General features: G+C 36.5%; 2 protein-coding genes across 7 annotated transcripts in view; one reads left to right on the forward strand and one right to left on the reverse strand.

Annotated features, from left to right (window-relative positions):
- The window catches only part of LOC727000 (protein sprint), a 149,812-nt gene that overhangs the window by 90,464 nt on the left and 44,512 nt on the right, over window positions 1-14,836 (reverse strand). For all 6 annotated transcript variants that reach the window (XM_026442993.1, XM_026442992.1, XM_026442994.1 and 3 more), the window contains one exon: window positions 4,429-4,502. In XM_026442993.1, coding sequence (XP_026298778.1) covers window positions 4,429-4,502 — 74 coding nt within the window. The remainder of the gene's footprint in view (window positions 1-4,428; window positions 4,503-14,836) is intronic.
- On the forward strand, window positions 13,321-14,470 carry Obp5 (odorant binding protein 5). The gene is given in 5 exon segments (NM_001011588.1): window positions 13,321-13,426; window positions 13,613-13,688; window positions 13,754-13,842; window positions 13,932-14,043; window positions 14,151-14,470. Coding segments are annotated over 5 exon segments (432 nt in total). The 5' UTR covers window positions 13,321-13,357; the 3' UTR covers window positions 14,237-14,470.

Below are 14,836 nucleotides of genomic sequence, written 5' to 3' on the forward strand. Positions count from 1 at the left end.
AGATCGCGGGCGTAAAAATCCTGTTTACGATCGAACGTTCGCTTCGATACCCTCGTAAAAAAGGAAAAAAAAGGGAGACGTGGACGATCCGTGGGATCGATCCAGCGTTACACCGAGTTTAATCGAATCAACCCCCCCGTAAAGGAAACCCTCTCGAGGCTTCGAGCCAAGGAATTAGAGAGTGTGGTTTTATCGAGGAAAAAAATAAGAAACCCGATACTACAACGAAATGATATTACAACTGTGTGGAGGGAAGAAAATTTAAAGTTGGAGGAATAATTAAGATCGAGAATTTACTACAACGTAGAACAGTTGCAGAAGGTAGTTGAAACACCCCAACTCTAGCGTTGAAAGAACGCCATTGTCGTGGTTGAAGAGGACTCGAGACGCGTTACTTGCGAGAAACACTCGAAACGCGCTGTCACTTGCAAATCTCGAAACGTTGACAACGTTTAGAAACACCGCGGAAAACTCGTGGAAACAAAACCCTTTCGTCGAGACTCATCGTCTTTTCGCGAAAGGAGGAGAGGCGGTAATAGGAGGAACGAAAAGAATGGCGATATATCAAGGAGGGCCAACTTTTTAGCGAGATTACCGGCCGATAATAATTCAAGCGGCAGCGGGGTTGCGGGCTGGGGATGGAATTTCATTTCAATTCCACCGGTTGCCTCCGCCAGGGGTGGAACGCGATTTCGGCCGCCTCTGTTCGCAGGGGTTGTGTAAGTGACAGTGGCGTGGCGGCCGAAATCTCATCTCTCCGCGTCGATAATCGTGCGCCACCTACACGCGAGTTTCTTTTCATTCAAGCCCTTCCAATTTCCAGAAACGAGTAATCGAGATTTTTCGGAACAGATTAACAGTTCGAGATAGAGATCTGTCTGCCACCGTTATAAATACCTTTGGAAACAAGCAAGATTAATTTATCCTCTTCGTAAAAGTTTTAAAATTTGCATAAAAGAGAGAGAGAAAGCGAAGCGGGTAAATTCGCGTCCGCCGAAAAATTCTCGAATTATTTTTCAACCGTGCTCGAGGAAGAAATTTCTCGTTCGGGTCGGAGGATGGATCGCGTGAAAAACGAAATAAAAGGAAAAAGAGAGGGAGGGTCGACATGGAAGAGGAGCTCGTGGCCCGATAACGAGTCGAGTTACTCTTTCAGCGTATCGTTCGCTGTTGACGCGAATGAAATTTCCATTTTTTCCCACCACTTCTCCATCCCGTTCCAACGAGTTTCCACGAGATCCCTCGGAAATGTCCACCCCATCCCCGTCCCTTTTCACTTTCGAGCGGACCTCTCTCTTCGATCCGCACGCGTAACTCGATTTTTGCGAGCGGTGGAAACGCCGGTCGGTTGATATCGCGGATTAACCGCGAGTCGAGTTTCAAATTTTGCCGCGGCGCCAATTGATATCGTGCGACATCGGCCGATCGTAATTTCCTTCGTTTCTCCGGAAATTCTATCGGTTGTATTTATATTTTGTATTCATTTAAATCGATCGACCTTATTCATTTTTATATAAACTCGCTCAAAATCGTTCAGAATCCGTGCGATCCTAATTTCGATTCATTTTCAAAGAAATTTTATCAGTTATATTTATATTTCATATTTTTAAATAGATCGTTTTATTGATTTTTATATTTCGAACTCGTTCAAAATCGATTCTAATTTCGATTCATTTTCAGAGAAATTCCGTCGATTATATTTATATTTCGTATATATTTAAATCGATCATCTTATTCATTTTTATAAACTCAAAATCGTTCAGAATCGTGCGAATCTAATTTCGATTCATTTTCAGAGAAATTTCATAAGTTATATTTTATATTTGGTATTTTTAAATCGATCGTTTTATCCATTGATTTTTATATTTCGAATCCGTTCAAAATCCTGCGATTCTAATTTCAATTCATTTTCAGAGAAATTTCATCGGTTATATTTATATTTCGTATTTTTAAATCGATCGTTTTATCTATTCATTTTTATATTTTGAACTCGTTCAAAATCGATTCTAATTTCTATTCATTTTCAGAGAAATTTCATAGGTTATATTTATATTTGGTATTTTTAAATCGATCGTTTTATCCATTGATTTTTATATTTCGAATCCGTTTAAAATCCTGCGATTCTAATTTCGATTCATTTTCAGAGAAATTTCGTCGGTTATATTTATATTTCGTATTTTTAAATCGATCGTTTTACCTATTCATTTTTATATTTTGAACTCGTTCAAAATCGATTCTAATTTCGATTCATTTTCAGAGAAAATTCATAGGTTATATTTATATTTGGTATTTTTAAATCGATCGTTTTATCCATTGATTTTTATATTTCGAATCTGTTTAAAATCCTGAGATTTTAATTTCGATTCATTTTCAGAGAAATTCTGTCGATTATATTTATATTTCGAATCCGTTCAAAATTGTGCGATTCTAATTTCGATTCATTTTCAGAGAAATTTCATTGAATATATTTATATTTCGTATTTTTAAATCGATCATTTTATCCATTGATTTTTATATTTCGAATTCGTTCAAAATCGTATGATTCTAATTTCATTCATCGATTATATTTATATTTCGTATTTTTAAATCGATCGTTTTATCTATTGATTTTTACATTTCGAATTCGTTCAAAATCGTATGATTCTAATTTCGTTCATCGACTATATTTATATTTCGTATTTTTAAATCGATCGTTTCATCCATTGCTTTTTATATTCGCAATTCGTCCAAAAACACACGATTCTAATTTCGTTCATCGATTATATTTATATTTCGTATTTTTAAATCGATCGTTTCATCCATTGCTTTTTATATTTCGAATCCGTTCAAAAAACATGCGATTCTAATTTCGTCCATTTAATCGATCATATTTATATTTCGTAGCTTTGAATCGATCGTTTTATAATTTATACTTCCAACTCGTTAAAAATTCACGCGTATGAAACGAGAGAAACATTTTCTACTAATTTCCGTATCGATCATTTCTCTCTCTCTCCCTCTCTCTGTCTCTCTCACTCTCTATTATCAACTTCTCTAGAATTTATCACTCGAGGACGGTCGAGGAAACACGGAAACTTTCCGGCAAACGAGCAGATGGATATCTTGATAGATTATACAACTTTCTGATGAATGGCGACTTTTGAAGTTGCGACGAAATTAGGAACGAACGGACTCGTTCAGATTGCTACGAGATAATATTCTTGCAATCCTTCCGCGAGCATAACATTCTCTATTATCGATTGATCGCATCAAACACCCAATAAATCAATTATTATTATCGTGAATATTTTTTATCTCATATCTTCCTCCTTATTTATTTATCCTTTTCCCAATTTTACTTTACATTCGCGCCAAAGTTTTCTCATCCGGCTAATATCGAATTAATAAATCGGATTGTCCGGTTTTCGAGCACAAGCAACCCGTTCCCTCTAATTCGAAGAGTTTCACGCGAAAGGAAAGGCGTCGCATCAATCTTCATCTCAATCTCGTTTCTGGGGATCGCTTGGAAGGAGATGCGAGGTGAAAGGAGCGACAAGCGGAGCAATAAATATCAATAAAAATTTGGAAAATTAGAATTTTGCACGAGCAAACGGCCCACTATTCGTGGCACGTGTTGTTGCCCCTGTCAACGCCATAATGTTATGCGTAATCGTTTTCAGGTGCTGGCAGGTGCTTGTCCTTCCTTCCCCGCTTTCTAATATCCCCTGGAAATAACGAGCGAACCTATCCTCTCCGTTTATACAAATAAATTTTCTAAAACATATTTACATTACATATTATTATTATTATTATTATCAATTGAAGTTGCAAGTACGTTTTAAAAAGATTTCGTTCGCGATGAAAAAATAAAAATGGCGTTCAATCTTTTAATTTTAATTCTAATTTTAATTTAAAACGTAAGACGTAGACGTAAATGGGGGCACGGTAATAAGGAAGTTATATATAAAGTTAGATGCGCGCGTTTAATCCAACGGGGTGGCCGTTATACACGGTGTCCTATATAACATGGCGGACATCGTAGGCAAAGTTGGCCGTAGATCACCACCGGAGGGCCCTTACGATATGGAAATTATTCCGCGTGTCGCGCCGTTCAACATTTCCATCGTAAATCACGCCAATTCACCATTTAATCGTTATCACGCAAAGGGGTTGCGCCCCCTTCGAGTCTATCTAACGGTTTGTATACACGCGCTTCGTTGTACAGATAACGTTGCAACGCGCTTCTGCGTACGCTTTTCAAATTTAAACGAACGATACGGAATATTTCGGTAGAGAAAACTAACGTGTGAGTAAGTTAACGCACACACATCGAATCGATTGCCGTCAATAGCCCTTGACCTCGAAGAAGACGAAGAAGACGAAGGAGGTGAAAAGAAAGTAAAGAAGAAAGAAAGAAAGAAAGAAAGAAGGAAAGAAAGAAGTACTCACCGCTCGTAGGAATTCGGGGTCGTGCAGAGCTCGCTCAGCATGCAGTCCAAATCGGTCGCCAGGGAATTAAGCAGCTGAAAGAGAAGCAAAAGGGGTTAGAGTCGTCGAAGCGCGCCTCGTTTCGCCTCTACATCAATCGGCTTTTATACTTTAATGAATACACGCTGCGATATTGCGAAACCGTCCTTCCGTATAACATACCTTTTTCCATATGAAAATTCGAACGAATTAAAGATTATTACTTAACTCGAATTTTTTTCCAATGAAAATTCGAACGAATTAAAGATTATTACTTAGCTCGAACTTTTTTCCAATGAAAATTCGAACGAATTAAAGATTATTACTTAACTCGAAGGAAAACTTAGGAATTTTTTCAATGAAAATTCGAACGAATTAAAGATTCGATTGTTTAACTCAAAGGAAAACTCAGAACTTTTTTCAATGAAAATTCGAATGAATTAAATATTATTACTTAACTCGAAAACTTAAGAATATTTTCAATGAAAATTCGAATGAAAGATTATTACTTAATTCAAACTTTTTTTCAATGAAAATTCGAACGAATTAAAGATTATTATTTAACTCGAAGGAAAATTTAGGAATTTTTTCAATGAAAATTCGAACGAATTAAAGATTATTACTTAATTTGAAGGAAAACTCAGGAACTTTTTCAATGAAGATTCGAATAACTTAAAAACTGGATTATTATTTAACTCGAAGGAAAACTTAGGAACTTTTTTGAAAAATGAAAATTCGAATGACTTAAAAACTGGATTATTATTTAATTATTATTCCTTCTCGAAGGAAAATTATTTAACTATTAGGAACTTTCTTCAATGAAAATTCGAACGAATTAAAGATTCGATTATTACTTAACTCGAACTTTTTTCGAATGAAAATTCGAACGAATTAAAGACTCGATTATTATTTAACTCGAAGAAAAACTGAGAAACTTTTTCCAATGAAAATTCGAACGAATTAAAGACTCGATTATTATTTAATTCGAAGGAAAACTTAGGAAGAACTTAGGAGAAAAGGATAAAGCGAGTGGGGAAAGGAAGGAAAAGAAAGGAAAGGCAACGAACCGAAAGGCAAACATTCATCTTCCATTCGAGTAACACTTGATAACTTTAACTTTAATTAATTCGATTATCGTTTCTCAAGAGATTATTCGAACGATACGAATGTAAATACATACGAACGTTCGATTTCGAAACTGCAGAAACATCATTAGCGTGTCGTATCAACTTTGTCGATAGCCGATCGAGTGACGGGGATAATATCGGTACATAGCACGATGGGCTGGTATGCACAGTGGCTATTTGCAATCACGTTAATCCTTAATTGAAGCCGTGTTACGGCGAAACCGCGTCGTAAAATCGTTCCTAAACCCTGCGCCCCCGTGAGAGCTGTTGTTGTACTCAGCGATAACACAATTCATCCAGGAACACAGCGAGAACACTGTAATCCAATACCGACCGTTTCCGTTTCCGCCCGCCGCGCCGCGTTACGCAATAATTGATCAACCAACCATCCATGTTCTCCACGTTGAATCTACTTTACGTTGTCCACTTGTTTAATTTTCATTTCGAAAATTTCGAAAAAAAAATATAACAAATTCATCATCGTTAAAATAATAAAAGTTAAAAAAAACAGTCGCTCTAATCACGATAATAAATAATCCTCGAACGAATCGACGAGAGAAGGAGAGAGTCGTATTATCAAAATTCTTTTGAGGGCGATAAGTTTGGAGAAAAGGGAAGCAAAAAGAAAAAAAAGAGAGAAGAGCGGGGAAGAAGAAATGAAGTTTGCAAGGGCACAGCCGCGTTTGTGCCAGTACAGCGGATGCCTGCTTTATTTGCATTGCATCATGGAATCGGAAACCCGGAAAATTAGAAGGTTTCCATCCAGAGCCACTTTCGTAAAGTCAATATTGAACGTGGAGAAGATGTCCGATAAAGTTTCGCCGTGCAACGCGGGGAGCGCGAGCCAAAGTTGCGCGGGAGGGAGAGGAGAGGGGAAGAGGAGGGAGGGGAGTGTGTGACGAACGTAAAATTTCTTGCCCCCCTCGTTCCATATAGGGGGGAGAAAAATTGTTATATCGATGATTCGTTCTCATTGCTCGAATTTTTCGATCGAAACCATTATTCAATTTTTATTTTCTCCCTCTTTTTAAAGATATATAGATAGAGAGAGAAGATAGTGTATATTATATTATATATGTCTTAATCATAAACATTGAAACAAAGAATGAGAAAATTTCTTTGAATCTTCTTGAATCCTTAATCTTTTCCATATAATAATATATAAATAATCTTCTGTTCGATTCAGTAATTGTTATTATAATTTACGACAAATATAGTTTTCCTTGACGAAGAAAAGATACATCGGGAAAAAATTGTTATATCGATCGAAACCAATTATTCAATTTTTATTTCTCTCTCTTTTTAAAGATAGATAGAGAAAGAGACAAGATAGTGTATATTATATTATATATACTATATTATATGCCTTAATCATGAATATTGAAACAAAGAATGAGTTAATTTCTTCGAAACTCTTTTCCACGATAAATAATCTTGTGTTCGATTCAGTAATTGTTATAATTTACGACAAACATAGTTTTCCTTGACGAAGAAAGGAGAAAAATTTTTACATCGATGATTCGTATCTATCGCTCGAATTTTTCGATCGAAACCAATTATTCAATTTTTATTTTCTTTCTTTTTTTAAAGATAAATAGAGAGAGAGAGAAGATAGTATATTATATACTATATTATATGCTTTAATCATGAACATTGAAATAAAGAATGAATTTCTTCGAAACTCTTTTCCACGATAAATAATCCTCTCTTTGATTCAGTAATTGTTATTATAATTTACGACAAACAGTTTTCCTTGACGAAGAAAGGGGAAAAATTGTTATATCGATCGAAACCATTATTCAATTTTTATTTTCTCTCTCTTTTTAAAGATATAGATAGAGAGAGAGAGAAGATAGTGTATACTATATTATATGCCTTAATCATGAACATTGAAACAAAGAATGAGTAAATTTCTTCGAAACTCTTTTCCACGATAAATAATCCTCTCTTCGATTCAGTAATTGTTATTATAATTTATGACAAATATAGTTTATTTCTCTCTCTTTTTAAAAATACATAGATAGAGAGAGAGAGAAGATAGTGTATACTATATTATATGCCTTAATCATGAACATTGAAACAAAGAATGAGTAAATTTCTTCGAAACTCTTTTCCACGATAAATAATCTCTTCGATCCATTAATTGTTATAATTTACGACAAACGTAGTTTTCCTTGATGAAGAAAGGGGAAAAATTGTTACATCGATGATTTCTTTCTATCGCTTGATTTTTTCAAAGCAATTATTCAATTTCTGTTTTTTATTTTTTTTTTAGAGAGAGAGAGAAAGAGAGAAAAGATATACTATATTATATGTTTTAATCGTAAACATTGAAATAAAGAATAAATTTACGTATCAATGAAATGCATAATAAGTAAATTTCTTCACGGATAAACAATGCCTGAATTTGTTCGATTCAGTAATCGTTATAACTTGCGACAAACGTAATTTTCGATGAAAAGGAACGCGCGTCGTTCGTTACTTTGATCGATGATCTTCAGATAATGGAATTTTTCTAACAAACCAACTAAACTTTTTGCTTTTTGAAAAATTTTCTTTGAGATCCTACTTTTCACTCGATCGCCTCGAGATCTCATTACCGAAGAAAGAGACTTGAAGCTTGAATCGATCGAATTCTCTTCTCTTACAATATTTTCGATTCTTCGATTCAAAAATACGAATGGAATTATTTACCCCCTTTTTAATTTTTTTTCTTTCTTTTTCGAGTCGATCGATCGGTCGATTCTCGAATAGAAGCGGGCTTGCCTCGATTCATTATTTACGTAACTCGACTTGATCCACTCTGTCGACGTTGATACGCGATTGCACAATAACAGAGAGCAATTAAAGCCTTGTCGTGCGGTGAATGGAGGTTCCGAGTGGGCGAAAGGGGTGACTAGCTGGCCAAGTGGCAGCCACGAGTTACCCTTTTACCTTTTTTTTCCCATCGCGTGCGTTGCGATCCAGGCATAATGAACCGACAAATTTCTTTCATTCTCTCTCCCTTGCGAATAAATAATACTCCACTCGATAAAACTGAAACAGTACCCGCCTCCATCTCTCCCTCCCGTTCGATCTCCCTTCTCGATTTCGTATCGATACACGTCGCTCGCTTATTAAACAACATTATAAATCTTGTTTTATTTCGATAAAACGAACGAGCAAGTTTAACCAACTCTTACGTACAAATCGAACGAAAAATCCTTCTAACCCCTCGGATTAAGAGTTGTCAGTGGTAGGTAAAGTATGAGGAATAGAGAGGACGTGACTCGAGCCCACTCGAAGCGGATTGAAGCTCCAAAAGAGAGAATTGGAGATGTCATTGGGCAGAAGAAGTTTGGGCCAAGTTTGTCCTCCGATTGTTAATCGGTCGTAACAGATTAAATGTCGTCACATTAAGAAGAGTATAAATATGATCTCATTTACTTGCAAGATATCGAGAGAATCAGGCTAACGATTATCGATTATTCACGGACGAATTTCAAGGGAGATAACGCATTACGTCGGGGCAGAGCACGATACGTTTCGAGTGCAATTTAAATATCATCAAAGGGCAGCGGTGAACAACCGGCCTTAAAGGGTCATCCCGAGAATGTAATTGCGATTCACCCCTAACTGTCGATACGAGTATCGAGTTCCCCCGTGACACGGGCTACATCAACCCTCGTGTCAGAAATCTCAGACTATTCGTGAAATTTTCATATCCATCCGTCCGCCTGTAGATTGACAGAACACGTTGTTGTCTTTCCGAGATCCCGCGGCCACTCTCCTCCCATCCGTGTCCCGTTTCATCATTCTCCCCGCGTGTCACTCCTGACAGCCAAACAATGCGTAATACCGTTTGCCAGTAATTTATTAATGTATTTCGATTAATTGGATGATATTAATCGAAGCAATTACAATTGTGAAATTTTTCTTTCGACGAAACATGCAAGTTTCAAAAGATGACGGTGCTCGATTGACGAATATTTGGATCAATTGGATAATATCGATCGAAGGAATTATAATTGTGAAATAAAATTGGCAAAATTTTCTTTCGATGCAGGTTTGAAGAGATATGCGCTCCATTCAAAAATATAGGGAATTGTGAAATAAAGTTTTAAAATTTTTCCATTTTCTCGTAGATTTGAAGAGATGACGATATTCGATTCGTGAATATAAGAAATTGTGAAATAAACTTGTCAAATTTTTCCATTTTCTTTCGATGAAATAAGTTTGAAGAGATGACGGTGCTCAATTGACGAATATTTGGATCAATTGGATAATATTGATTGAAGAAATTATAATTGTGAAATAAATTTGGCAAAATTTTCTCTCGACGTAGATTTGAAAAGATGCGCTCGAATATAAGAAATTGTAAAATAAAGTTGTCGAATTTTTCCATTTTCTTTCAACAAAACACACAGATTTGAAGAGATGACGGTGCTCGATTCGTGAATATAAGGAATTGTGAAATAAAGTTTTAAATTTTTCCATTTTCTCTCAATGAAGTACAGAATACTCAATGAAGTTTGAAGAGTGATGATAGTGCTCGATTCACGAATATTTGGATCAATTCGATAATATCGATCGAAGCAATTACAATTATGAAATAAAGTTGTCAAATTTTTCCATTTTCTTTCGACGTAGGTTTGAAAAGATGACGATGCTCGATTCACGACTATTTGGACCAATTAAATAATATCGATCGAAGCAATTATGAAATAAATTTGTCAAATTTTTTTATTTTCTTTCGATGTATATTTGAAGAGATGATGGTAATATTAATCGAAGAAATTATAATTATGAAATAAAGTTATCGAATTTTTCCATTTTCTCTCGACAAAACACACAGATTTGAAGAGATGATGATGCTCAATTCGTGAATATAAGGAATTGTGAAATAAAGTTTTAAATTTTTCCATTTTCTTTCGATAAAACACGTAACTTTGAAAAGATGACGGTGCTCTATTTGCGAATATTTGGATCAATTGGATAATATTAATCGAAGGAATTAAAATTGCGAAATAAAGTTTTAAAATTTTCCATTTTCTTTCGATGAAACACGTAAATTTGAAGAGATGACAGTGCTCGATTCACAAATATTTGGATCAATTGGATAACATCGATCGAAAGAATTAAAATTGCGAAATAAAGTTTTAAAATTTTCTTTCGACGAAACACGCAAGTTTGAAGAGATGACGATGCTCGATTCGTGAATATAAGGAATCGTGAAATAAAGTTTTAAATTTTTCCATTTTTCCCCGATGAAACATACAACTTTGAAGAGATGACGATGCTCGATTCGCGAATATTTCTCTTACACGGATCCCACGTGCGTATATTTCGGCGTGAGTCATGCGAGCAACGAAGCATGGAACCCCATAGGACGCCGGTTTGGATATCCCGGCTGTCGAAGCTGTCCTCTCGGCAAAGCCGATGGAAATCGATAGATTCCCCAAAGCGAGGGAAACCCTTCGTCTATATTTCTCGCTGGAAATCCGATGGAACCCGTACAAATGATCCACGCTTCGTTCCATCAACTTTCTTCGCGAAATTCAATTCCTACGTTCGTTCGTTCGAATCAATTTCCGCGATATTCGCGGAACGGAACGACTTGGAGAAACAACCACGAGAAAAATCCAGGAAACCACCCTTCATCGATCCATCATATTTATTCCAGATACATCGTCATCGGAGAAAAAGGAGCATCGTTTAAATAAACAGAGCAAGGAGCACGACGTAGAATGACAAAGGATCGGGAAAACGCGCGATTGCATAAATAACACCGACACCCTTCCGGTCCCATTGTCATTCAGAGGGGCGGATGCGACGGGGTTTATCTTAAATGAGGATCACGCGGCTTAGAATGCAAAAAAAAAGAAAAGAGAGAGAGAGAGAGAAAGCGAAGCCAACAAACTTGAATCGCGATCTTGGTCAGGGACGACGTGGGGCGAGGCACGAAAAAAAATCGGTGCTGCATTTTTCATGGGGGCAAGAAACGGGGGAAGGGGAGGAAAGCCGCGAGTGAGAAGAGCGTATAACTCGGCCACGGTCGAGGCAGAGGAGAGGGGAAAAAAGGGAACCGGCTTATTCTCTTGCCTTCGAGATAGATGAAAATAAACACTGACACCGTTTCCCTCCTCCTCCTCCTCCTCCTCCTACTTTCTATTCCCGCGATAGACGGTTTTTTTAAGTAAAAATTTCAAACGTGTCAGGGTCGTATAGATCCCTTTTTCTTCTTCTTCTTCTTCTTCTTCTTCTTCTTCTTCTCACCCCTTTGAATTCACCTCTATGATTTCAGGCTAAGCAAACTTGCTCCCTTTTCTATAGCTTGATCCTTGAGCGAATCCTTCACGGACGTTCTTTCTTTCTTTTCTTCCTCGTTAAGAAGAAATCTCGAAAAAAAAATTAGGCTAACGTAGCTTCGAGAGAGCTGGTGTGTTGTTATTTCTTCTGATTAACCTCTTAACCTACAATTACGTGGTACGATGATCGGGTCAAATATAAATATTAGCGGCGGCGCCCTCTTAAAATTACAAATATTTGTGGAACATTTGACACGTAATTACAGCCTGATGCAATAATTCTGGTAGATGCAAGCACTATGAAAAGTTTATTTATACAAAAATCAGTGATACGAAATTAATAATCTGCAATGGCGTGATATAATTCGAAGCATTCTGGATAAAGGAACTTTCTTACACTCCCACGTTTTTTACTTTTTTGGCAAATTCTACAAGCTTTTGACGGTCTTAATTTTGATGCTGTTAGATCAATGTGCTTTAGAAAATGAGTCCAATGAAATCTCTCTGGCGGAAGATAATTGGCCTGGTTCTCTATAATTCGGTTTTGGCATATTCTTCGGTAGAGATTCGGCTATGTTGATTCTATAATCGACGTAACATTGTTTCTTCCCGTTATTTATCTTTTTCCATAAAATATAATATTTAAAAAGAGTCCTATCACGAGCGATGTAATATTTACAATTGGCTCGAAGGCTGCTCGAACTTGTTTACGTTTCCGGCCCAAAATTCTCAATCGTAGATTGAACTTAATTTCGTCGAATCAATCTTGGTCGATGGAGCTCGCAGGGGTGGAATTAAAGTAAAAGTTGCGTCGATTGTTAAAATACGACTACGCCAAATATGGGAACGGGATCTGGAGATACAAGGGTTCGACATTAACACGAGCCTCGTATCGAGGATGGAGACGAGAGCGAATTTGTTTCGTGCAAGTTGGACCGTGCAACCACCGAAGGGGACGGCGGCAAACTATAATGGAATAATTCGTCGGGGGTTTGCGGTGGAAGGATCGATCGATTCTCCTTTTCAATTTCGATCCTTGGAAATATGTATATCGTTTTGTATCGTTATGTGCGGAATGTACGGAGAAGCGAAGGAGGAATGGATTTTTCTTAAGAACTTCGTCGCGGAAGGTAAAAAAATTTCCTTTGTTCCTTGTTTCTTTTCAGATATAAAAATCACGCGAAGATTAAATTCAAACTCGTTTAGATAATTATCCATCGGATACGGTGTAATTGGATACGGTTCTTAATTCGGGTTACATAAAATCTTGGGAAACTTGTCATCAAGTTTGAAAATCATCTCCCTCGAATATCAAATTATCGAATTATCGTTGCGTCGTAAACGAAAATAATTATTCGCGACTTATGAAACACGAAAATTGGAAAGATTTATAAGGATAAGATATATAAGGAAAACAGAGGTGGACGGAGCCCTCAGTTGCTCAGTCTTAGCTCGAAGATTAACGTTTCATTTGTTAAGTTTATTAAGAATTCGAATATGCACGTAAAGTCGGTACTTTTATTAATAACGATTGTGACGTTTGTGGCGTTAAAACCGGTGAAAAGTGTAAGTCCATTTGTTTTCATTCGCCTTTCGAGAAATCGCGAAAAATTTCAATTTTGCTTCGATGCATGCAAAAATATTTATCATTCGGTGATACTTTTAACTCCCTTTATCTTTCTTTCGACTCCTTTGCGTAAGATTAAGAAAAGAAAGGAGCAAGGAAAAATTCAGTTTTTCGATTAACCGCAGATGAGTGCTGATCAGGTAGAAAAATTAGCTAAAAATATGCGAAAATCGTGCTTGCAAAAAATCGCAATAACGGAAGGTGAGTAAAAATAATACATCGATCGAAGAACGATCCATTCCTCTCTATTTTCTTTCGATATTCAGAGTTGGTCGACGGGATGAGAAGAGGCGAATTTCCCGATGATCACGATCTTCAATGCTACACGACGTGCATCATGAAGTTATTACGAACTGTAAGTGAAAAATTGAAATGACGATTTTTATGTTCGAAGATTGATCCGTAAGATGGATTAATTTATATAATTATGCATTTTTCCCCCAGTTTAAAAATGGAAACTTCGACTTTGATATGATCGTGAAACAACTGGAAATCACGATGCCGCCTGAAGAGGTGGTCATAGGAAAGGAAATCGTAGCGGTATGTCGTAACGAAGGTAAGGATAACGAATAAATAGCATTCAAATTTTTATACTTGAATGCTTTAAGAAGCGTAAATTTTCTCTCATTCGAGTTTCTGAATACTTTACACAATTGTACGCAGAATATACCGGCGACGATTGCCAGAAAACGTATCAGTACGTGCAATGCCACTACAAACAGAACCCGGAAAAGTTTTTCTTCCCGTGAGTAATGGCACGACCAACGAAAGAATCGATCGTTTCACCAATATTAGCGAATTGAATATTTCCAATATCTAATTAATCTTGAACATTCGTAACTTGGATATTAGTTTAGATATTAATATTCATACAATTTGATTTCCCATACTTATCGCTATTATATATTACATTACATATATATTGTATATTGTACTTTATCAATTGACACCGTTGATAACAAATAAATAAACGTTGACGAAAATACGTGTGAATTTTAATTCAGAGATATTTGTTCACATTTGTTCACAATCGAAGATAATCATTTTCATATTTCTTTATCTCGTTATTTGCACCTGTTGGGACAAAACAATTGCGAGAAAAGAAAGAAAGAAGGGAGACAAGAATGGAAGATACACGACGGATACAATCAAAGGTGACGTAACACTTTGTATCGGCGATGTAATCCGAATTACATGGCGACGTTACTCCTCCCTTTCCGGCATTGCTTTAACCTCTCAAGATCGTGGACGGAAAGCGGAGGTAACACGTTAATTATTAACCGAGCTAATGTTTGCCTCGAGACTCGAGCAACACCCACAAAATCTACGAATAATTCCTCCTTCTCCTA

Source organism: Apis mellifera, linkage group LG9 (assembly GCF_003254395.2).
Source record: "Apis mellifera strain DH4 linkage group LG9, Amel_HAv3.1, whole genome shotgun sequence".
NCBI lineage: Eukaryota > Metazoa > Arthropoda > Insecta > Hymenoptera > Apidae > Apis > Apis mellifera.